Source organism: Nicotiana tomentosiformis, chromosome 11, assembly GCF_000390325.3.
Source record: "Nicotiana tomentosiformis chromosome 11, ASM39032v3, whole genome shotgun sequence".
Taxonomy (NCBI): Eukaryota; Viridiplantae; Streptophyta; class Magnoliopsida; order Solanales; family Solanaceae; genus Nicotiana; species Nicotiana tomentosiformis.
Genome location: NC_090822.1, coordinates 20,726,723 through 20,752,265, shown reverse-complemented (window position 1 = coordinate 20,752,265; position 25,543 = coordinate 20,726,723). Strand labels below are relative to the sequence as shown.

The 25,543-nt window shown below is 35.5% G+C and overlaps 1 protein-coding gene, 2 long non-coding RNA genes and 2 other non-coding genes across 5 annotated transcripts; 1 reads left to right on the top strand and 4 right to left on the bottom strand.

The window, feature by feature from the left end:
• Positions 1 to 6,098: 6,098 nt before the first annotated feature.
• LOC138900686 (uncharacterized) lies at positions 6,099 to 12,062 on the bottom strand. Its single transcript, XR_011411816.1, has 2 exons — positions 9,995 to 12,062; positions 6,099 to 6,302 (listed from the first exon to the last, which is right to left on the bottom strand). It is a non-coding gene; the product is annotated as an uncharacterized lncRNA (long non-coding RNA).
• LOC117278460 (U6 spliceosomal RNA) lies at positions 11,763 to 11,865 on the bottom strand. The gene has a single exon (XR_004508830.1). It is a non-coding gene; the product is annotated as a U6 spliceosomal RNA (small nuclear RNA).
• A 1,456-nt stretch (positions 12,063 to 13,518) lies between the features above and the next one.
• Positions 13,519 to 14,097, top strand: LOC138901113 (secreted RxLR effector protein 161-like). Its single transcript, XM_070188848.1, has one exon. It carries the CDS (start codon positions 13,519 to 13,521, stop codon positions 14,095 to 14,097), a length of 579 nt encoding a protein of 192 aa, XP_070044949.1.
• Positions 14,098 to 17,255: 3,158 nt separating this feature from the next.
• On the bottom strand, positions 17,256 to 23,611 carry LOC138900685 (uncharacterized). The gene is made up of 2 exons (XR_011411815.1): positions 23,289 to 23,611; positions 17,256 to 17,513 (listed from the first exon to the last, which is right to left on the bottom strand). It is a non-coding gene; the product is annotated as an uncharacterized lncRNA (long non-coding RNA).
• On the bottom strand, positions 23,352 to 23,454 carry LOC117276444 (U6 spliceosomal RNA). The gene has a single exon (XR_004506707.2). It is a non-coding gene; the product is annotated as a U6 spliceosomal RNA (small nuclear RNA).
• Positions 23,612 to 25,543: the final 1,932 nt, after the last annotated feature.

Here is a 25,543-nt window from a genome sequence, read left to right as displayed (position 1 = left end):
GCCCAGAAATTCCAGCAGCTTTTCTTTAAATCTGAATTGATCTATTAACCTTCCGAATTCCACCCGAGACACTAAGAACCTCAACCAAATATACCAACATGTCCCAAAATATAATACGAACTTAGTCGAGGCTTCAAACCATGTAAAACAATGCCAAAATTACGAATCACGCATCGAATCAAATTATGAGTTTTTAAATCTTCCAACTTCTATATTTTGCGCCGAAACGTATCAAATCAATCCGGAATAACTTTAAAATTTTGCACACAAGTCATAAATGAAGAAATGGAGCTATTCAAATTTTCAGAATCAAAATCCGACCTCCTTATCAAAAATTCAACCTTCGGTCGGACTTTCCAAAAATCTTCCGTTTTCCAACTTTCGCCAAAATGCGTTGAATTGTCCTACGGACTTCCAAATCCCAATCCGAACATACGCCTAAGTCCTAAATTACTATACGAAGCTATTGACATCATAAAAATTTCATTCCAGGGTCGTTTGCTCAAAAATCAACTCCCCGGGGAATTCTTTCCATTTAAGCTTCTAAATAGGAATTGTTCTTTTAATTTAATTCTAAATCTTCCGAAAATAAAACTCAACCACACCCGCGGGTCATAATATATATTACGAAGCTGCTCGAGACCTTAAGCCACTGAACGGGTTGTTAATTATTAAAACGACAAGCCGAGTCATTACATTCTCCCCCTCTTAAACATGTGTTCTTCCTCGAACGTGCTAAGAATTATTCTGATGACATTAAATTACTGAGTGCATTATTTCACACATACTCACGGGCGATTCTACGTTATCGAAAATTTAACAGGGGTCCGACAACATCATCTCAGTGGAGATTATTTCTTTTATTCACACTTATAAGCCTTTAAGCCAATTCCTTAACACTCCAAATAAATTTCAAATCCCTAACATCAACACACGGTATTAGTCTCAACCGGTTGTAGCAATTCGTGCCTACGCATTCGACATACGTATGTCCATAACCACATCTCAGATCATAATAGTTGTTTATAATTAATTTCCAGCATCCTCAATTAATCTCATATTCACCAAAATCTCATTTCAACTTTTCATAATATTAACAGCAACATGCGAGGCATGAATACTTCATAATTATTTACCTGAATTAACGAGTCACATTTAACACCACTTGGGCACCCACCTTATAGGCTAAAACTCAATGTTTATAGCATGAATATGGCTAAATATGCACAGAAAAATATACAAGAATTGTCAAATAAGCTTAACAGGTATGTCTCCATATTAATACTATAGTACAAATTTAATTTCACAAAAGGGAGAATTTAAACTCACAAAATTTTTACCACATGGACCTCGTCCTTATATCACTTCCACCGCGGCTCGTAGCCCTGTTTAAATATTTCACATCATATAAAAAAATACGAGGATCTCGTCCTCAACTCCGAATCACAAGTATTTTGCACATTATGCCAACTAAAATTTTTAATTTTCTTTCTTTTTTCTTTTCAATAAATTCGGTAAACAATTTTCACAACACATAATGAACTCTCATACCAATAGGGCATAAAATTCATAAAATTGAAATCAATTATTCCGAAATCACATCAAAACCCACTGTAGTGAATAATAAAAATTACTTTTGGACTTATAGCCCTCAATGGTGTACAAAAATAAAAATCATAGATACGGGATATCATTATCAAATTTCCCAACAGGGATAACATATAAGTGGGTCACAAAGTTACGAAGCTCAGCCATAAGCGGAGCATAATAGGAGGACTCACCTCAATATTCAGAACCGAATCAAATTAAGGAAAAATGTCCTTTTATAACAAATCAGGATCATACTTGTAACGACATCATCTAGTGTTGTGGCCCCCGCCACACCATAGCAAATATATCAACGGGCTGGGCCTCCCCCTCTAGGGCGCCCTCTACCCGCCTGTCCTCCACCCCTAACTGGCTGTGCGCGTGGGGTAGTAATTGCATTGGAGCCCATAGCTTGAGTGTTCTGATAAAATCCACATCTCCCAGGTATGGGACAATCTCCCATGATATGCCTAGTATCACCACACTCATAACAACCCCTCTAAGGTAGCAGTTGCTCGTACTGAGTCTGTGCCGGATAACTGGAATAACCACTGTAAGGATCTCGTATCGGTGGTGCACTACAAGAACTTACTAGAGCACCCCGAGTAATTTGATGTGCGGACTAAGCTGGCCGACTGCTCGAGCCTCCTCCATAATGGGCCATAGCTGAGTAGTAAAATCCACTTAACCCTCCAGAGATTTGAGACCTTTTGGCCTCCTTATACTCTTTTTCCTCACCTAGAACACCCTCGATCCTCCTCGCAATCTCAACTACTTGCTGAAATGCAGTATCAGTTTGCAACTCTCAAGCCACGCATATTTTAAGATCATAATCGAGCCCCTCGGTGAATCTGCGAACTCGCTCTCTAACTATACGAACCAATATAGGTGCATGAAGGGCTAATTCACTGAACCTAATAGCATATTCTGACACTGTCATAGTGCCCTGACGCAACCGTTCAAACTCGGTGCACCACGCATCCCGGAGAGTTTAGGGAACAAATTCTTTCAAAAATATTTTCGAAAATTGAACCCAAGTTGGTGGTGTTGCATCGGTTGGTCTACCTTCTTCATAAACTAGATACCACAGATACACTGCGCCTGACAACTAAAATGTAGTAAAGGAAACTCCGCTCACTTCCACAATACCCATGGTGCGGAGAATACGGTGACACTTTTCTAGAAATCCTTGGGCATCCTCTGAAGCTGTGCCACTGAAAGTAGGTGGACTGTACATCTTAAACCTCTCAAGTCTCTTTTGTTCTACTTCTGATGCCCTTGGCCTGAGCAGTAAGACTGATGTGTTTAGTTGGGCTCCAGTAGAGCTCCGCCGGAGAAGATGACTGGGCTCCAATTGGGCACACTTTGTTTTTTCATGTATTATTTTGTGATCATTGGATCAATAAAGTCGGACTCTGAATGACTTATATTAAGTTCATTCATAAAGTTGTTGACACTTTGTTAGAACATATTATACATTGTAATACATGGAAGGAATTGTTTGTTTAAGAGCATGACCGCCATGATTCATGTAATGATATGTTCTAGCTAACGTGATTGTTACATAACTTTTAGTTGAGTGATGAAGTCTATGGCCATATTATATGTTTATCTCTCATAAAGGATTATCTAATTTTAATATGTGGGCCAAGTGGGAGGATATTAGAAATTTACTATCTCTTCTAGAGACTTATAATGTGGCATATAAGGTAACAAATTATTTATCTTATCTCCCAAAGGAAATAATATATTAGATAATATTCTGTAGTTATGCATATATGGTAGTTTTTTTTATGGAAAGAAATAATTTTTTATTTGTGTAATTTTTGATAAATTTAATATTTAAACAATTAAGGATATTTTAGTAAATTTATCAGTTACAGTACGATATAGTCAAACCAAATAGCAAAATGTTATTTAACAACAACAAACAATACAATCTATCCAAATATTGTATTCATAAAACGATACAATACAATACAATACAATACAATATAGTATAATACAATACAATACAATACAATACATTATAATACGATGGGCAACAACCATCCAAACAAGATGTAAGTGTTACACTCTTTACATCATATAGGGAGAGTTATTTACATATATTGGCAAACAGTAATGCGTTTCTGTACGGTGTTTAGTCTTCTTGACCCAAAACAAATCTATAAAATTACGAAGTAATGATCAATTATCAATGCTTATATCATAAACAAAGAAGCAAAACAATAGACATCTTCTTAAAGTGATGGGCGAAGAACATCATATAGGAGAATTTTAAAGTTTTCAAGGAAGAAGAAAGTAGAGCTGCCAACATGGGCTTGACCCGTTGGGTCAGCTCAGCTTAACTCTTTATTTAGATTGTCTTGGACTAAGATTTTTTTAACCCTTTTAAAATTGAGGTTTATAAGCCTGACAAGTCAGCTCGTCGGTCTTTTATGCTTGACCGAGGCTGGACTGGGCTGACTCGTGGGCCAAATGAAAAAATTATTTCATTCAAAATTTAAAATTTCAAAAAGAAAATAAAACTAATTAAAAGAAAAAGAAGCCCAACATGGAGGAAATGATTGGGAATTTTTCAGAAATAACTATTGTATGAAGGTTTATTGTCGGGCGTAGCCATAATTTAGTTAATTATATTTTGTGGCTACTAATTGCTTCCCATGGGATGTATGTTGTTGTATTCTATTAGGTTGTATACATTGTATTCAATACGAATGTATTCGTTCATATATATTTTATATTGTATTCAATTTTATTGTATTCAATTCGATTGTATTCAAATAATAAAAAATTAAAAATACAGTGATATCCGGTTGTATTCAATTCATTGTATTCATCCGTAGCTACTTTTACATTGTATTCAATTCACTGTATTTAATTCGGCTGCATTCAAGCAACAAAAATTCAAAAAATACAGGTATCTACCACAAATATCTGCCACAAAAAATAACCTTCGAAATACACAAATACATGCAAAATAGAAAAAAAAAATATTGTATTTGCATTGAAAAATACATAAATTTGAGTGTATTTGTACATAATACAATGCAATAACAAAGAAGAAAAGAAAGTTCTCCGGAGATGGCGTCTTCCGGCCAAGCAAAAAGCTGTATACATTGTATTAAACTTAAAAATGGAAACGACAAAAAATCCGACCAGATCTAAGAATACACTATCACGTTGTATTTACCAAATTCGGTCAAACGAACACACTCACATGTGAGATACAAAGAAAGGGAAGAAGTTACAGATTTCGGCATCTCTGTTAGATCCAGATCTGGTGACGCTTCCGATCTTCCTCCTCCATTGTTTTAGCCGCTCGTAATGGTCTAATCGCGACTTCTTAATTTTCAGATTTGGATCTGACGGTGGAAATGAGAGAAGGGAAGAGAGAGATAGAGAGAGAAACAAACGATTGTAGTCGAAAAATTACGACGACTATTTTGTAGTCGGAATCCGTAGTCGGAAAATAGCATTTTTCTGGTAGTGTGTTTAGTTGGACTCCAGTAGAGCTCCGCCGGAATCCCTATTTGAAGGCGAAGATGATCGATTCTCTTTTTCGAAGGGAATTAAAGACGGGGTTGGACGGAGACCTTGCCGAGGACGAAGAGAGAGGGAAAAAAGGAGAGAAAGTCGAGGGAGAAGAGAGAGGGGGTTGAGGGAAAACATTGATACAGTGAAATTACTCTATTTATTTGGCATGGCTATGATGGGTAAATTGAAAAGTCTTTGTAGTTATGAAAAGTAATTAAATTATAAGGTAGTTATCATCCACAAATAGATCTTAGATTTAGCTATGGCATGTAAAAATTTGAGAAATGATTTGTCAGTACAGTTCACAAGCATTTATAGACATGTATCTGATAGACATTTTCAGCGTCTAAGTAGAAAAATAGGGATTTTTACCCAGATAGCCGGCTGGATTCGCTGTTTATTTTTCTAGCCGGATTTTTACCCAGATAGCCGGCTGGATTCGCTGTTTATTTTTCTAGCCGGTATACATAGATTATGCACTGATTATATATAATCCATGTTATAATCATGTATGTACCGGCTAATTTTAGTTTAAGTGGTCGGGTGGCGGCTATTTAGGTTAAATCTTCAGAAAAATAAGCAACGTGAGTTGCCGCATAACTTCCATTAAATGAAACTTGAAGAACTAAGACAATTTTGTATTAGCATGAAATATTTACAAGAGTGTTGAGAAAATTGTAAGTACGTAGAAAATGAAGAACAGTCAAATTCCATCGTAATACGAAGTTATTTAAATATTCAGGCTCTGTTTTTGTGCATAAAGTCAAAGGTGTTGTGTTTCATGTCAAAACTGTGATTTGTGCATAAAGGAGTAATTTTGTAAGTCTATTGCATTTCCTAATAACAACGTAACTTTATTCTTATTAATCATAGAATAATTGAAGTCTGTTTAGTATGTTCTTCAAACGCATTGACTTCTCGTTTTTATGCAATAACAGAAGACTAAATATGGAATAGACACACCAAAAGCATTTCCCAAATAGAACTGTATCATAACTTTTCATTGCTAATAAAATGTCTATACAATATAAAGTATTGAATACATCATGATACCCTTCAGCCTTCACTGTATACAAATATGACTCAGAAGTACATAAAATGTCTTCTCCTCTGTCTTCAAACACCATCTTATCCTTGGTCGACTTCAATTCTCATTTTGAAGAACCTGATCCTTGCTATTGGAAAAAGAAAAAAACAAGAACAAAGAATCATCAATCAACAATATTTTGACTTATCCATTAACTCTAAATCACATTCATAACAATCAGAAGTTTAAATGAATAAGAGTAACTAGCAATGGTAAATCATGGGTATACACAGAAGAAGCAAATCTTGCCTCATTCATGCATGAGTGAAACCTTGTCTAAGCATGGCTTGAACAATTGTGGTACTCTTACCAGCTATTTTGGTTTGTAAAATATTCACAAATTCTCTCATTATATCTGTCAATGTGTTAAAAATTGACAAATCAAATAAAGCATAATGCTGAGCTCTAAGTGCAGAGGGAATTTCTCTTAGAGATGATAGTAGTCTATAAGATATCTGATACAGACACAGAAGTTAAAAAAATATATTAGGAAAATACTATCTAGCAGTTGATCAATTTTGCAATGTGTGAGGACATGAATGCTAACAGCATTCTAGAAATATATTTGGAGGTTAATAGAAAGTAAAAACCTAAGTAGAGTTTCTCATATTTCTTCAACAACCATCATAGTTAAAGTTGTTGGTCCATAAGCATCTGACAAAGCTTAAGACTAACAGCAGTTGGACATTTACAATACATTGTCACAATATCAGGCAAGAAATTCACCAATTTGGTTGATAACTCAACCCCAAAAGCTAGCTCGAGAGGTGAGAATTGCCCAAGACCATATAAGGAGATCAATGGCCCTATCCCCATCCGATGTGAGACTGGCGGCAATGCCCAGGACTGGACATCTAGTGTGGGGCCCAACATTGGCATTGGCAAACAATGAATTGGGATGGGCTTGACTCCGATACTATCACAAAGAAAGAACCTTGGGCCTAACTCAATCTTAAAAGTTAGCTCGAGAGGTGAGGAGCCCAAGACCATATAAGGAGACCAATGGCCCCATCCCCATCCAATGTGGGAAAGCTATACCAATTGTAGTAGATTTGTATGATTTTTTTTTAGATCTGAAAATGACAAGAGAAAAGAAAAGAAATTGGATATTTTTATGGTCATCATACTGGCCAAGATATTCCCACAACCAAAAAAGAATCAGTACTTATATTAGATGCTTGCAGCACATGCTCTTGCTCGTCACTAATTTCAAAATTTCTTCTCACACAAATATGTAAAGCTCTAGCTATTATCTTAACAACAAAAATAAAGCTCACGACACAAAACTGTGCAGAAATGCAGAAACACTGTCCAGAAATGCAAAACACTATGCGAAAATACAGAATGTTGCCCAAAAATGCAAAAATTCTGTGCAGAAATGCAAAACAATATTTTAAAGCATTCGTAAGCAAAAATTTAGCAGGCAGACTTAATTAGGAAAAGATTGATACCAAATCACCATTAAGAAAGCATGGTATTGGTTCCCCATGTAATTCTTATTGGTTACGTAGACAATAGAAATTTAGAAGTGATGGGATGGCACCAATGAAGTTATTGCCTGTGACATCAATCACTTTCAACCTCTGTAAATGAGCCATCTCTTTTGGTAAATCTCCACCAAAAGTGTCGTTGCGGATGTTGAGGGAAGCAAGAAATGAGAGGTTTCCAATGTGTGGAGGAATGGTACCATGAATTTTCATGCTAGAAAATATTTAAAGCTATCACTCGATGGTGGCGAGAGCCAATGCCAATCCAGCTGCAAACTGGGCTGGAATTAGAAGACCAATTTCTTGCTAAGATATTGTTAGGATGAAAAGAAATGTGACATTTCAAGGCGAGAAGAGCAGCTTGATTAGTGCTAATATTGGGAACAGTTGCCAGTGAAGTATGATAATGAAGCACAAGTAATGTTGGTGTCTGTTCAAACTCATAAAGATGGAGGGGTAAAGTATCACTGAAATGTCATACAGAGGCTTATGAAAGAAGCAGGATTGTAAATAAAGGCAGAGGGGGAAAAAGTCCATGTATTGGTTCCCCTTTGTTACGTTTGATATACGCATATTTGTTCTGACATACTTTTAGAACAAATTTGAGAGACGGAAAGCCAGAAATATTAAAAAACACAAGAAACAAATCCTCAGCTTTTCAGGGTCAAGCAGAGAGAACTTTGCTACAGTGAACAGACTTAAAAATTAGAGAGTATATTAATATTATTGACATTCCCTTGTGTGAAACAATATTTAGGGAGAGAAGATCTCAGAGAATATTTCCGAAAATCTCAACACTCCTCCTCAGTTGGTTCATAGATATCATCCATGCCCAACTTGCTAAGGCATTTTGAGAATATTTGGCTTGACAATGCTTTAGTAAGAATATCAGCCAACTGATTTTCGGACCCAATCTTAGGCAACTTCAAACCTTTTTTAATCTAAGTTTTCCTCGATGAAAAATCTATCTACCTCAATGGGGCTTTCTAAACCTTGCTCTTGATTAATAAGAAGACAACATCCTCTAACCTCTATCCTCATAAATGTTCTTAGTATTTTAAGCATGGACTGAGCGTAAAATTAATGAAGTAAACTGGAGGATTTGGTGATAGAGTTACTTCCCAATTTATATAAATTTAGTATATAAAAATATGTAATCTTTTCTATACAGAGTTTACGTGTGCTTTCACTACATGTACATGCAGATCTTCTCTTATAGTGCTTACAATATTACATATCCCTTTTACCACGTCTTTATGCAATTGAATATTCGGTGTCTTCTAATACTTTTGTAGTTAATGAACCAAAGAGGTTACAAAGTAAATAAGTAAATTAAAGAATCTTCCTTTTTCTTAATAAAAAGAGAATTTTGAACATTCATGCCGAACCAAGAGAACTTATTACATAATCAAGAGCATGTTACATGAACTCCAGGAGAATATTACGCAAACTTATAAATACATTCTGGACCTCACAGTACTGTTGATCCGATAGTTCATCACAACGACACTCGTTACTTGACAACTAAAGACTAATTCTAGGATTATACCATCATGGTAAACATAATTTCTATCTACTTTACTCCATTTGAGATGGCAAAAGATCTTATAGACCAGCCCAGACAACATATCTGTAGGTAACGTAATGCCCCGCACTCTCACTTGGTCTGCATTAGTTTAAAACATGCAATCATAGTTGTTATGGATCATAAACCACCATCAACAGTGGCTCGTGCATTAACCTAAATAGAGGCCTCTAAAGGAAGCGACATTAGATGAACTAAATGAAAAGTTAAGATACAGCCAAAAACCTAGAATCTAGAGCCTGCAACCCCTTAAAGTTATGAAAAAACCAAACCAAGGTCACCTTATACATACCATCACTTAAGTTTGGGAATGGAAACAACTTTGCGGACCACTATACCTAAAGCTTAACTTCGTTAGGGATAGGCTTCTTTAGACCATGACGTGGGGAAGGAAATGTGACAATGATGAAAAAGGCGACAGTGAGGGCAAAGGGAATATCATTTAACAAAGTAAAAGACAAGACTGAAGCCTGTTGGATTTGATTGTCTTATCCATTAACAAAAGCAATAGAAAAAGTTCAAGGTTTTATGTGCTCAACAAAAGAACAGGACCACAGCTAGAGATACAGCCTGTTCAAAGCGACCAAAATAGTGGAATAAATACAGGACCTGATCACAAAAGCCAAGTACACCCAAAGGCTCCTTGCTCTATTCGTGATACTCCCAATCAACTCCAAAACAAACAGTAATGTGAGTTCAATTAATCACCTGGAAAACCTCCAAGAAAACTTTGGTGGATATCTCATTTATGCAAGTTCGAGCAAAGGGAGTCAAACTTTGCTGCACCACCAGGATGGTAAACAAGGTTTACTTTTCTTCCCACATTTTCTTTTGCCAATGGTGTGAGATCTGAAAGTATTTCAAGAAAGTACAAAAATCACAACACCATATGCAGGGTGTATTTGCTTTGAAAAGACAGAATAGGGAGGAGAGAGCGAGGGGAACGAATAGAAGTTAAATCGTGGAAATTAAGCATAACGGGGACATGCCATGCTGCCCCCTAAATTTTTGAATTTCTCAAATGGTCATCCGACTTGCGAATTCTTGCAAAGTCTTCCTTTATTTCTTAATATTTCTGTATTTTTTTTACCAGGTAAAATTTCCCAATTACCGGATAAAGGTTTTGCAGCTGTAAGAGCGATGTGTTCCATGTTAGGGAAGATACACATGATGACAATTCTCAAAAGATAGGGCAAAGTTTCCAGCCAGCAACCTTAAATCACGTAGATGCAAAACAACTTAATTGAAGAGGAATATTTGGCATTCGGAGTGTCAATTTTGGATCAGCTTCTTAGTCTATAGTAGTTTGATCAAGAAGAATCAGGCATATTGATGTCCTTATTGATCCGGTAGAGAGTCAACATAAATTTTTGTGTAATTAAGGGTTTATCTCAACAAAAGACAAAACAAAATTATTCGTTAAGTATATGTGGAGTTAATGAGACCTTCAGCTTTGTCCTGTTCAAGAGAGAATGCTGAGCTTTCCTTGTCCATTACAGCAACTTACTCAGTTTTCTGGCTAGAGGCAATTTGGTACCATCAACCATTCAAGCTTAGTAATTTTTTTTTTTTTGGATCAAGTAAATAAACTTTTTCATTAATGAGAGGGCCAAAAACAAAAGCGGTTGAATACAAGAAGTATACCAAAAAGTAGAAAACCAACACAATACATGATTTCTCTACGAAAGTAACCTAATCTTCTATACAACAAGGAACTTCATGGGTGTAACAAAAGAAAATAAGGGATCGGAGGCTACTCCTCAACTGAGTGAAACTCTCTCTACCTCTTCAAAAGCTCTTCCGTTTCTTTCTCTCCAAATCACCCATATGACTTCTAGAGTGCTAATGGAGCAACAATCCAAGCTCGGCGCCTTCTCCTCCGTCTCCCGCTCTTCCAGCTAAACATTAATTCCTTTACGGTTCTCGACATCACCCATGAGATACCAAACCAACAAAATATATCCGACCATAATCTCGAAGGTAGACCTCAATATATCACTCGCATCCTTACACATAAACCATCAACTAAGGCAAACAACCTTCTGCTTTCTAAGATTCTAGGCCGTCAAGATCGCCCCTCTAGCAGCTAACCAAGTGAAGAAGCATACCTTCCTAAGGCATCCTCCTCCCTAACCAATAGCTTTTCATAGAAAGACTTAACTAAAAAAAAAACTCTGTTACTCCCCAAACCCCACCTCAATGCATCGTGGCCATCTGTTACAATTGATGTGAAGCAACCCTAACAATCTTTGAAACTCAGTCACCTCCCAATCATGGAAATTCCTCCTAAAACTCAAATCGCAGAAAATCTCTCCACCTTGCATCACCCTAATTTGTTGAACTGTCAGCTCCCTTTGGCATGATACGGTGTAAATGCTCGGGAATTCATCTTTCGACATGTTATCCCCACCCCGAATGATACATTGCCACTAAATTCTACCCATCACTTCATAATATTCCTCCATAACGCACACCCATAAAGAAAATTGACGTCCTTACTTGTGCGTGTCATCCTTGCGCAGGGGCCATGCTAATCTTCTCTGTATCATTCCAATTTTATCGGATGTCCCCGAAGGGACAAACTCACTTCTTCTGCTTCCGCTATATGAATTGCAAAGACTTTTAGCGTTTGGTCGGTGTGGGACTAGCTGGTTTGGTTGGAAACTTGGAATAGAACCAGAAAAGGGACTATTTTACGAAATGGGCTGCTTCTGGACTACACTACGATGAAAAGGAACTTGGGCCAGTAGGAAAAAGAAAGGGATCTTTACATAAATAGCTGACCATATTCATTGTTTACTTTTTCTAGCTATATATATAAATTGTACATTGGTTATACACAAGTATACACATATATTATGCCTCCAATGGATTTTTTAGTTTAAGCAATTGGATGGGCAAACTTTGTAACTTCCAATTTTGCATTCATTTTCAAGCACTATATTTCCTCTTTTTTCTTTTTTTCTTTTTTTTAATAGAAATGATATACTATTATTAATGCTACTAAAGTCTATTATATAACTTGATTTGTCTAGAATGCATAGTATATGAATAATAAATTTTCCAAATAAGATAATACAAAAGTAGTTGAAAAATGGTAGATTCTTAAGTTCTCAAAAACTTGCATGTTTCTTTCATATTTTGCTAAGTCGTCCTCCACATAACCAACATGTTATCCTCAATAATATTCGAGCAAATTTTGTTATCATTAGTTAACATATTAACGATATATTTGCAATATATTGCAATCTCTATTGGCAATAGATTTTTCTTTAGATTTAAGTCTTGCTTTAGGCTAAACATTTTGCATATATGTTTGTAGGGTAAGGAATGTATCTAGTTCCCTTTCTTTTTCTTTTTCTTTTTAATCAAATCCACCGTATGATGATGGCGTTTAGGCTGATTTCAACCTGTTTATTTCATTCGGCAAAAATATAAAGAGTTAGGTACTATGTCCAAACCTCTTTCTAGTTACATGCAGGATGAACTACGAGAATAGTGATTTCGTGATAGTTGACCATTAAAGATTGACAACAAGTTCTAAGTGTTAATTCAAGTAGACATTTTAGGAGCAAAGGAAAGGCATTGATTACCATAAAACCTTCTCTCCAGTATCAAAGAAGTATTCATTGAGAATAATCATGGCATTAGTAGCTCATTTTAATTTAGAGTTACATCAAATGGATGTGAAAATAACTTTTCTGAATGGTGATCTTGAAGATGAGGTATACATGCGTCAGCCTGGAGGATTTTATGGAAAGGACAAAAGTCACCTTGTTTGCAAGTTGAATAAATCCATTTATGGGCTAAAGCAGGCTTCCCGCCAATGGTATATTAAATTTCATAATGTTGTTTCTTCATTTGGATTTACGGAGAACATCATTGATTAATGTATATACCTTAAGAGAAATGAGAGCAAATATATTTTTCTAGTCCTATATGTGGATGACATTTTGCTTGCAAGTAGTGATTTGGGATTGTTGCACGAGACTGAACAGTTCCTTATCCAGATTTTTGAGATGAAGGATATGGGTGAAGCCTCTTATATCATTGGCATAGAGATTCACAGAGACAGATCCCAAAGATTACTTGGACTGTCTCAAAAGGCTTACATTGAAAGAATTCTGAAAAGATTCGGGAGGAAAAATTGTTAGCCTATAACAGCACCCATAATTAAAGGTGACAAATTCTCTTTGAATCAATGTCCACAAAATGCATTGGAAAAGGAGCAAATGAAAGACCTTCCCTATGCTTCGCTTGTTGGGAGCCTTATGTATGCGCAGGTCTGTACTAGACCTTATATTGCTTTTACTGTAGGAATGCTTGGCAGATATCAAAGTAACCCTAGTCTTGACCATAGGAAAGCTGGTAAAAGGGTTTTGAGATATTTGCAAGGAACCAAGGATTTTAAGCTCACATACAAATACTCTGACTCATTGGAGGTGATTGGATATTCAGACTCTGATTTGGGTGGATGCAAAGACACTGGTAAATCTACTTCAGGATATATTTTACTTCTTGCTGGAGGTGATGTGTCTTGGAAAAGTGTCAAGCAGACCATTGTTGCAACATCCATAATGGAAGCTAAATTTATAGCATGCTATGAAGCTACATCACAGGCATTATATTTGAAAAACTTTATTTCCGGCCTTAGGATTGTTGATTCCATTTCAAGGCCATGGAGAATCTTATGTGATAATTCAGCTGCAAAGTTCTTTTCTAAGAATAATAAAAGTGGCAGCCGGAGCAAGCACATCGACATAAAGTACTTCATGGTTAGAGACTGTGAAAAAGCAAGACGTGAGTTTTGAGCATGTTAGTACTACTCTGATGATTGCTGATCCTTTGACTAAAGGTCTGCCGGCTAATATTTTCAAGGATCATGTAATCCATATGGGTCTTAGTAGCTCAATTTAGCCTTGCTTTATTCTCTAACAGTTTGTCTAGACATTATGTTTATTTGATATACATGACAGTGCACACTTTGGTTTTTCATGTATTATTTTGTGATCATTGGACAATAAAGTTGGACTCTAAATGACTTATATTAAGTTCATTCATAAAGTTGTTAACACTTTGTTAGAACATATTGTACATTGTAATACATGAAAGGAATTATTTGTTTAAGAGCATGACCGCCATGATTCATGTAATGATATGTTCTAGCTAAAGTGATTGTTGCATAACTTTTAGTTGAGTGATGAAGTCTATGGCCATATTATATATTTATCTCTCATAAAGGATTATATGATTTTAATATGTAGGCCAAGTGGGAGGATGTTAGAAATTTACTGTCTCTTCTAGAGACTTCTAATGTGGTCCACATATAAGGTAATAAATTATTTACCTTGTCTCCCAAAGGAAATAATATATTAGATAATATTCTGTAGTTATGCATGTATGGTATTTTTTTTATTTTATGAAAAGAAACATTTTTTATTAGGAGTCCCTAGGGAAAATATAATTTATAGAGAAGTCCCTAGGACTAAAGTATTTGCCTTAGAGTCCCTAGCCTACCTGTAAATATGCATGTGACTCCATCAGTCTGGCATTCTATGATAGGCACAACTAGAAGACTCTCTAGGTTTTTTGCTAAAGGTTTTAAAGGCGATTCCCTACAATGCTTGAATAACAATGGTTGAAGGCACGTTCCTATTAATATTCCGATGCGTAGGCTCTATGTTTGTATTCGAATTTCATCAGGGATTGTTTCCTATTTTTCTTTCCAATTATACCCTATCTTATTACTCCATAATTCTATTTAACCCTTTAACTTTTTTTATTATTTTAACTCCAAATTTCCAACCTATAACCTACTTTGTCTTAGTCTATTTTTTGCCAGAACCTCTGCCGCTCCAACTCCAACATAGAACGTATAGGTTTTGCCTTCTTCTTCTTCTTTTTTCTCCTAATGTGATTTTAACTCCAATTCTTTGTTCCTTTGTTCTGCCAATTCTCATTCCTTTCTTTATCATAGTTCTTTATTCTTTTTGTAATGATAGTTAAAGATATATTTGGTAATAAATTAAAGATATATTTGGTGATAAATTAGTAGAAATATATCTTCTTAAATTATTTTTATGCGTAATTCTTGATAAATTTAATATTTAACAATTAAGGATATTTTAGTAAATTTATCAGTTACAATACAGTACGATACAGTCAAACCAAATAGAAAAATATTATTTAACAACAACAAACAATACGATCTATCCAAACACTGTATTCATAAAACGATATAATACAATACAATATAGTATAATACAATACAATACATTATAAAATGATAGGTAACAACCATCCAAGCAAGATGTAAGTGTTACATTCTTTACATCATATAGGGAGAGTTATTTACATATATTGGCAAACAGTAATGCGTTTCTTTACGGTGTTTAGTCTTCTTGATCCAAAAAAAAACTATAAAATTACGAAGTAATGATCAATTATCCATGCTTATATCATAAACAAAGAAGCAAAACAATAGACATCTTCTTAAAGTGATGGGCAAAGAACATCATATAGGAGAATTTTAAAGTTTTCAAGGTAGAAGAAAGTAGAGCCGTCAACATGGGCTTGACCCGTTGGGTCAGTTCAGCTTAACTCTTTATTTAGATTAGCTTGGGCTAAGATTTTTTGAGCCCTTTTAAAATTGAGGTTTATAAGCTCGGCAAGTCAGCTCGGCGGTCTTTGATGCTTGACCGAGGTTGGACTGGGCTGACTCGTGGGCCAAATGAAAAAATTATTTCATTCAAAATTTAAAATTTCAAAAAGTAAATAAAACTAATTAAAAGAAAAAGAAGCCCATCATGGAGGAAATGATTGGAGATTTTTCAGAAATAACTATTGTTTGAAGGTTTATTGTCGGGCGTAGCCATAATTTAGTTAATTACATTATGTGGCTACTAATTGCTTGCCATAGGATGTATGTTGTTGTATTCTATTTGGTTGTATACATTGTATTCAGTTCAGATGTATTCGTTCATATATATTTTATATTGTATTCAATTCACTGTATTCATTCGTAGCTACTTTTACATTGTATTCAATTCGATTGTATCCAAATAACAAAAATTTAAAAATACAGTGATATTCGGTTGTATTCAATTCACTGTATTCATTCGTAGCTACTTTTACATTGTATTCAATTCACTGTATTTAATTCGGTTGCATTCAAGCAACAAAAATTCAAAAAATACAGGTATCTGCCACAAAAAATAACCTTCGAAATACACAAGTACATGCAAAAATAGAAAAAATATATATTGTATTTGCATTGAAAAATACATAATACACTCAAATTTGAGTGTATTTGTACATAATACAATGCAATAACAAAGAAGAAAAGAAAGTTCCCCGGAGATGGCATCTTCCGGCCAAGCAAAAAGCTGTATACATTGTATTAAACTTAAAAATGGAGACGACAAAAAATCTGACCAGATCTAAGAATACACTATCACGTTGTATTTACCAAATTCGGTCAAACGAACACACACATATGTGAGATACAAAGAAAGGGAAGAAGCTACATATTTCGGCATCTCTGTTAGATCCAGATCTGGTGACGCCTCCGATCTTCCTCCTCCATTGTTTTAGCCGCTCGTAATGGACCCATCGCGACTTCTTGATTTTCAGATCTGGAGCTGACGGTGGAGATGAGAGAAGGGAATAGAGAGAGGGAGAGAGAAAGAGAAAGAGAAAGAAAGAGACGATTATTGTCGCAAAATTACGACTACTATTTTGTACTCGGAATCCGTAGTCGAAAAATAGCATTTTTCTAGTAGCGTGTTTAGTTGGGCTCCAATAGAGCTCTGACGGAGAAGATGACTGGCAGCGACGGGGTTAGACGGAGACCTTGCCGAGGACGAAGAGAGAGGGAAAAAGGAGAGAGTCGAGGGAGAAGAGAGAGAGGATTGAGGGAAAAGATTGATACACTGAAATTACTCTATGTATTTGGCATGGCTATGATGGGTAAATTGAAAAGTCTTTGTAGTTATGAAAAGTAATTAAATTATAAGGTAGTTATCATCCACAAATAGATCTTAGATTTAGCTATGGCGGGTAAAATTTGCGAAATGATTTGTTAGTACAGTTCACAAGCATTTATAGACATGTATCTGTTAGACATTTTCAGCGTCTAAGTAGAAAAATAGGGATCTTCTCCTCTGTCTTCAAACACCATCTTATCCTTGGTCGACTTCAATTCTCATTTTGAAGAACCTGATCCTTGCTATTGGAAAAAGAAAAAAACAAGAACAAAGAATCATCAATCAACAATATTTTGACTTTTCCATTAACTCTAAATCACATTCATAACAAGCAGAAGTTTAAATGAATAAGAGTAACTAGCAATGGTAAATCATGGGGTATACACAGAAGAAGCAAATCTTGCCTCATTCATGCATGAGTGAAACCTTGTCTAAGCATGGCTTGAACAATTGTGGTACTCTTACCAGCTATTTTGGTTTATAAAATATTTACAAATTCTCTCATTATATCTGTCAATGTGTTAAAAATTGACAAATCAAATAAAGCATAATGCTGAGCTCTAAGTGCAGAGGGAATTTCTCTTAGAGATGATAGTAGTCTATAAGATATCTGATACAGACACAGAAGTTAAAAAAATATATTAGGAAAATACTATCTAGCAGTTGATCAATTTTGCAATGTGTGAGGACATGAATGCTAACAGCATTCTAGAAATATATTTGGAGGTTAATAGAAAGTAAAAACCTAAGTAGAGTTTCTCATATTTCTTCAACAACCATCATAGTTAAAGTTGTTGGTCCATAAGCATCTGACAAAGCTTAAGACTAACAGCAGTTGGACATTTACAATACATTGTCACAATATCAGGCAAGAAATTCACCAATTTGGTTGATAACTCAACCCCAAAAGCTAGCTCGAGAGGTGAGAATTGCCCAAGACCATATAAGGAGATCAATGGCCCTATCCCCATCCGATGTGAGACTGGCGGCAATGCCCAGGACTGGACATCTAGTGTGGGGCCCAACATTGGCATTGGCAAACAATGAATTGGGATGGGCTTGACTCCGATACTATCACAAAGAAAGAACCTTGGGCCTAACTCAATCTTAAAAGTTAGCTCGAGAGGTGAGGAGCCCAAGACCATATAAGGAGACCAATGGCCCCATCCCCATCCAATGTGGGAAAGCTATACCAATTGTAGTAGATTTGTATGATTTTTTTTTAGATCTGAAAATGACAAGAGAAAAGAAAAGAAATTGGATATTTTTATGGTCATCATACTGGCCAAGATATTCCCACAACCAAAAAAGAATCAGTACTTATATTAGATGCTTGCAGCACATGCTCTTGCTCGTCACTAATTTCAAAATTTCTTCTCACACAAATATGTAAAGCTCTAGCTATTATCTTAACAACAAAAATAAAGCTCACGACACAAAACTGTGCAGAAATGCAGAAACACTGTCCAGAAATGCAAAACACTATGCGAAAATACAGAATGTTGCCCAAAAATGCAAAAATTCTGTGCAGAAATGCAAAACAATATTTTAAAGCATTCGTAAGCAAAAATTTAGCAGGCAGACTTAATTAGGAAAAGATTGATACCAAATCACCATTAAGAAAGCATGGTATTGGTTCCCCATGTAATTCTTATTGGTTACGTAGACAATAGAAATTTAGAAGTGATGGGATGGCACCAATGAAGTTATTGCCTGTGACATCAATCACTTTCAACCTCTGTAAATGAGCCATCTCTTTTGGTAAATCTCCACCAAAAGTGTCGTTGCGGATGTTGAGGGAAGCAAGAAATGAGAGGTTTCCAATGTGTGGAGGAATGGTACCATGAATTTTCATGCTAGAAAATATTTAAAGCTATCACTCGATGGTGGCGAGAGCCAATGCCAATCCAGCTGCAAACTGGGCTGGAATTAGAAGACCAATTTCTTGCTAAGATATTGTTAGGATGAAAAGAAATGTGACATTTCAAGGCGAGAAGAGCAGCTTGATTAGTGCTAATATTGGGAACAGTTGCCAGTGAAGTATGATAATGAAGCACAAGTAATGTTGGTGTCTGTTCAAACTCATAAAGATGGAGGGGTAAAGTATCACTGAAATGTCATACAGAGGCTTATGAAAGAAGCAGGATTGTAAATAAAGGCAGAGGGGGAAAAAGTCCATGTATTGGTTCCCCTTTGTTACGTTTGATATACGCATATTTGTTCTGACATACTTTTAGAACAAATTTGAGAGACGGAAAGCCAGAAATATTAAAAAACACAAGAAACAAATCCTCAGCTTTTCAGGGTCAAGCAGAGAGAACTTTGCTACAGTGAACAGACTTAAAAATTAGAGAGTATATTAATATTATTGACATTCCCTTGTGTGAAACAATATTTAGGGAGAGAAGATCTCAGAGAATATTTCCGAAAATCTCAACACTCCTCCTCAGTTGGTTCATAGATATCATCCATGCCCAACTTGCTAAGGCATTTTGAGAATATTTGGCTTGACAATGCTTTAGTAAGAATATCAGCCAACTGATTTTCGGACCCAATCTTAGGCAACTTCAAACCTTTTTTAATCTAAGTTTTCCTCGATGAAAAATCTATCTACCTCAATGGGGCTTTCTAAACCTTGCTCTTGATTAATAAGAAGACAACATCCTCTAACCTCTATCCTCATAAATGTTCTTAGTATTTTAAGCATGGACTGAGCGTAAAATTAATGAAGTAAACTGGAGGATTTGGTGATAGAGTTACTTCCCAATTTATATAAATTTAGTATATAAAAATATGTAATCTTTTCTATACAGAGTTTACGTGTGCTTTCACTACATGTACATGCAGATCTTCTCTTATAGTGCTTACAATATTACATATCCCTTTTACCACGTCTTTATGCAATTGAATATTCGGTGTCTTCTAATACTTTTGTAGTTAATGAACCAAAGAGGTTACAAAGTAAATAAGTAAATTAAAGAATCTTCCTTTTTCTTAATAAAAAGAGAATTTTGAACATTCATGCCGAACCAAGAGAACTTATTACATAATCAAGAGCATGTTACATGAATTCCAGGAGAATATTACGCAAACTTATAAATACATTCTGGACCTCACAGTACTGTTGATCCGATAGTTCATCACAACGACACTCGTTACTTGACAACTAAAGACTAATTCTAGGATTATACCATCATGGTAAACATAATTTCTATCTACTTTACTCCATTTGAGATGGCAAAAGATCTTATAGACCAGCCCAGACAACATATCTGTAGGTAACGTAATGCCCCGCACTCTCACTTGGTCTGCATTAGTTTAAAACATGCAATCATAGTTGTTATGGATCATAAACCACCATCAACAGTGGCTCGTGCATTAACCTAAATAGAGGCCTCTAAAGGAAGCGACATTAGATGAACTAAATGAAAAGTTAAGATACAGCCAAAAACCTAGAATCTAGAGCCTGCAACCCCTTAAAGTTATGAAAAAACCAAACCAAGGTCACCTTATACATACCATCACTTAAGTTTGGGAATGGAAACAACTTTGCGGACCACTATACCTAAAGCTTAACTTCGTTAGGGATAGGCTTCTTTAGACCATGACGTGGGGAAGGAAATGTGACAATGATGAAAAAGGCGACAGTGAGGGCAAAGGGAATATCATTTAACAAAGTAAAAGACAAGACTGAAGCCTGTTGGATTTGATTGTCTTATCCATTAACAAAAGCAATAGAAAAAGTTCAAGGTTTTATGTGCTCAACAAAAGAACAGGACCACAGCTAGAGATACAGCCTGTTCAAAGCGACCAAAATAGTGGAATAAATACAGGACCTGATCACAAAAGCCAAGTACACCCAAAGGCTCCTTGCTCTATTCGTGATACTCCCAATCAACTCCAAAACAAACAGTAATGTGAGTTCAATTAATCACCTGGAAAACCTCCAAGAAAACTTTGGTGGATATCTCATTTATGCAAGTTCGAGCAAAGGGAGTCAAACTTTGCTGCACCACCAGGATGGTAAACAAGGTTTACTTTTCTTCCCACATTTTCTTTTGCCAATGGTGTGAGATCTGAAAGTATTTCAAGAAAGTACAAAAATCACAACACCATATGCAGGGTGTATTTGCTTTGAAAAGACAGAATAGGGAGGAGAGAGCGAGGGGAACGAATAGAAGTTAAATCGTGGAAATTAAGCATAACGGGGACATGCCATGCTGCCCCCTAAATTTTTGAATTTCTCAAATGGTCATCCGACTTGCGAATTCTTGCAAAGTCTTCCTTTATTTCTTAATATTTCTGTATTTTTTTTACCAGGTAAAATTTCCCAATTACCGGATAAAGGTTTTGCAGCTGTAAGAGCGATGTGTTCCATGTTAAGGAAGATACACATGATGACAATTCTCAAAAGAGAGGGCAAAGTTTCCAGCCAGCAACCTTAAATCACGTAGATGCAAAACAACTTAATTGAAGAGGAATATTTGGCATTCGGAGTGTCAATTTTGGATCAGCTTCTTAGTCTATAATAGTTTGATCAAGAAGAATCAGGCATATTGATGTCCTTATTGATCCGGTAGAGAGTCAACATAAATTTTTGTGTAATTAAGGGTTTATCTCAACAAAAGACAAAACAAAATTATTCGTGAAGTATATGTGGAGTTAATGAGACCTTCAGCTTTGTCCTGTTCAAGAGAGAATGCTGAGCTTTCCTTGTCCATTACAGCAACTTACTCAGTTTTCTGGCTAGAGGCAATTTGGTACCATCAACCATTCAAGCTTAGTAATTTTTTTTTTTTTTGGATCAAGTAAATAAACTTTTTCATTAATAAGAGGGCCAAAAACAAAAGCGGTTGAATACAAGAAGTATACCAAAAAGTAGAAAACCAACACAATACATGATTTCTCTACGAAAGTAACCTAATCTTCTATACAACAAGGAACTTCATGGGTGTAACAAAAGAAAATAAGGGATCGGAGGCTACTCCTCAACTGAGTGAAACTCTCTCTACCTCTTCAAAAGCTCTTCCGTTTCTTTCTCTCCAAATCACCCATATGACTTCTAGAGTGCTAATGGAGCAACAATCCAAGCTCGGCGCCTTCTCCTCCTTCTCCCGCTCTTCCAGCTAAACATTAATTCCTTTACGGTTCTCGACATCACCCATGAGATACCAAACCAACAAAATATATCCGACCATAATCTCGAAGGTAGACCTCAATATATCACTCGCCTCCTTACACATAAACCATCAACTAAGGCAAACAACCTTCTGCTTTCTAAGATTCTAGGCCGTCAAGATCGCCCCTCTAGCAGCTAACCAAGTGAAGAAGCACACCTTCCTAAGGCATCCTCCTCCCTAACCAATAGCTTTTCATAGAAAGACTTAACTAAAAAAAAAACTCTGTTACTCCCCAAACCCCACCTCAATGCATCGTGGCCATCTGTTACAATTGATGTGAAGCAACCCTAACAATCTTTGAAACTCAGTCACCTCCCAATCATGGAAATTCCTCCTAAAACTCAAATCGCAGAAAATCTCTCCACCTTGCATCACCCTAATTTGTTGAACTGTCAGCTCCCTTTGGCATGATACGGTGTAAATGCTCGGGAATTCATCTTTCGACATGTTATCCCCACCCCGAATGATACATTGCCACTAAATTCTACCCATCACTTCATAATATTCCTCCATAACGCACACCCATAAAGCAAATTGACGTCCTTACTTCTGCCCACCCCCCGCCCCCGCCCCCGCCCCCGCCCCCGCCCCGTCCAGCACCCCATATTTGTCTACTATTACCCCTCTCCAAAACGCTTGTTCCTCCACCCCGAATCTCCATAGCCATTTAACCAACAAAGCAAGAAGGTTTTTTAACATTTACATAAACAAAGATGTACAAATAAATAAATAAATAAATAAGAAAGCAAGAAGATTCCAACAAAAACCTAGGTCGCAAAAAGAAGCTATGGAGATAAGAAGGACAATAATAAATAAGTAAAAAAGAAAGCAACTGACCTCAGATTGAAGGTTTTAACCTAGGTCGCAAAGGAGATAAAAAATGGCGGATTGTTTGGAGAAAAAAATTTGGACCATTTCTCGATTTGTGCGTGTCATCCTTGCGCAGGGGCCATGCTAATCTTCTCTGTATCGTTCCAATTTTATCGGATGTCCCCGAAGGCACAAACTCACTTCTTCTGCTTCTGCTATATGAATTGCAAAGACTTTTAGCGTTTGGTCGGTGTGGGACTAGCTGGTTTGGTTGGAAACTTGGAATAGAACCAGAAAAGGGACTATTTTACGAAATGGGCTGCTTCTGGACTACACTACGATGAAAAGGAACTTGGGCCAGTAGGAAAAAGAAAGGGATCTTTACATAAATAGCCGACCATATTCATTGTTTACTTTTTCTAGCCATATATATAAATTGTACATTGGTTATACACAAGTATACACATATATTATGCCTCCAATGGATTTTTTAGTTTAAGCAATTGGGTGGGCAAACTTTGTAACTTCCAAATTACAATTTTATCCTTGGCCAGGCAGACATGTTGACCATGAGCTCCATGGTTATCCTCATTTATAGTATAGGAATAGATTTGTCTAGAATCCATAGTATGTGGTTAATAAATTTTCCAAATAAGATAATACAAAAGTGATTGAAAAATGATAGATTCTTAAGCTCTCAAAAACTTGCATGTTTCTTGTCGTCCTCCACATAACCATGTAATCCTCAATAATATTCGAGCAAGGATTGTTATCATTAGTCAACATAGTAACGATATCTTTGCAATCTCTATTGACAATAGATTTTTCTTTATAATTAAGTCTAACCCTTACTAAATAGCTAGAATTTTTGCATATATGTTTTGTAGAGTAAGGAATGTATCTAATTCCCTTTCTTTTTTCACTTTTTTTTTAATCAAATCCACTATATGATGGTGGAGTTTAGGCTGATCTCAACCTGTTTATTTCATTCGGCAAAAATATAAAAAGTTAGGTACTATGTCCAAACCACTTTCTGTTTACATGTACGATGTATTGTTCATCTTTATACAAAAATTGCCTACTATCAACTTTACAGTTGCTAGAATAAAGTTAGAGAGGAAGACTCCTCCATTACAATTTGAGAAAAAACGAAGCTGGCATAAAAAGTGCAAAATATTCAGAAAACGTTGGCCAAGGAAAATCATTTTCTGGATCAAGTACTAGATTAGTGATTTCGCGATAGTTGACTATTAAAGGTTGACAACAAGTTGTAAGTGTTAATTCAAGTAGACATTTCGGGAGCTTAACATGGTGGCGGATAGATTGGCTCGGTATGCCATCGACGCAAGTCTTAATACTATTGGGGTGTACAAAGAAAATCGATAAACCGAATCAAATCGATAATCTGAATTAAACTGGAAAAAAAAAATGATGTGGTTTGGTATTGGAAAATAAAATCCGACCATAATTGGTTTGATTTAGTTTTAACTAAAAAAAGTCAAACTGAAACCAAACCAAACCAAACCAATCCGATAGTACATTTATATAATTTTTAAAAATATTTTATACATATAATATTTATTATAGTGTAATTTATAAATATTTCTTACACTTTTTTATAATTTTATCTTTTAACGTATTATTTCAAGTTTAGACTTAACATTCTTGAATGGTAAATAAATTTTATACCCGATAAATGTAGTTACTCAAACAAAGTTCAAATCAATACTAATGCTAACAAAAGAAATTCAATTCAATACTAGGAATGATGATATTGTTGGATAATTATTTTAGCTTTACATTGGTTTATAATGAAAATGCATAACTTAGTTTATCTTTTTTTTTAGTGCTTAGTTATGTAATTAATATTAGTACTTATTAGCTATACTTATTTTAGCATGACCTATATAGTATTTTTAGATTATGTTAATTTTCATTATGACTTATTAATTAGCAATATTATTTTTGTGTATTTTATTATTTTATATTTGTTATTGAATATTTTAGTATAATGCTATGACTTATCTCATATTATTGTGTTAGTTATTTGGAAAACACATTATATAGTTGTATTTTACTAGGACTTAAAAAATATTTGGAGTACAAGTTATATATTTTATGCTATGAAGACTTTACCAGAAAAAAAAACCCGAAAACCCGAAAAAAAACGGAGATTGAAAAACCCGACTTTGTTGGTTTGATTTGATTTATAAATTTAAAAATCCGACACCATTGATTTGGTTTGATAATTGAAAAATCCAAACCAACCCGACATGTACACC

Coding starts and splice junctions, on each gene's coding strand:
- LOC138901113 (XM_070188848.1), top strand. CDS start 13,519: ATGAAAGACCTTCCCTATGCTTCGCTTGTTGGGAGCCTTATGTATGCG.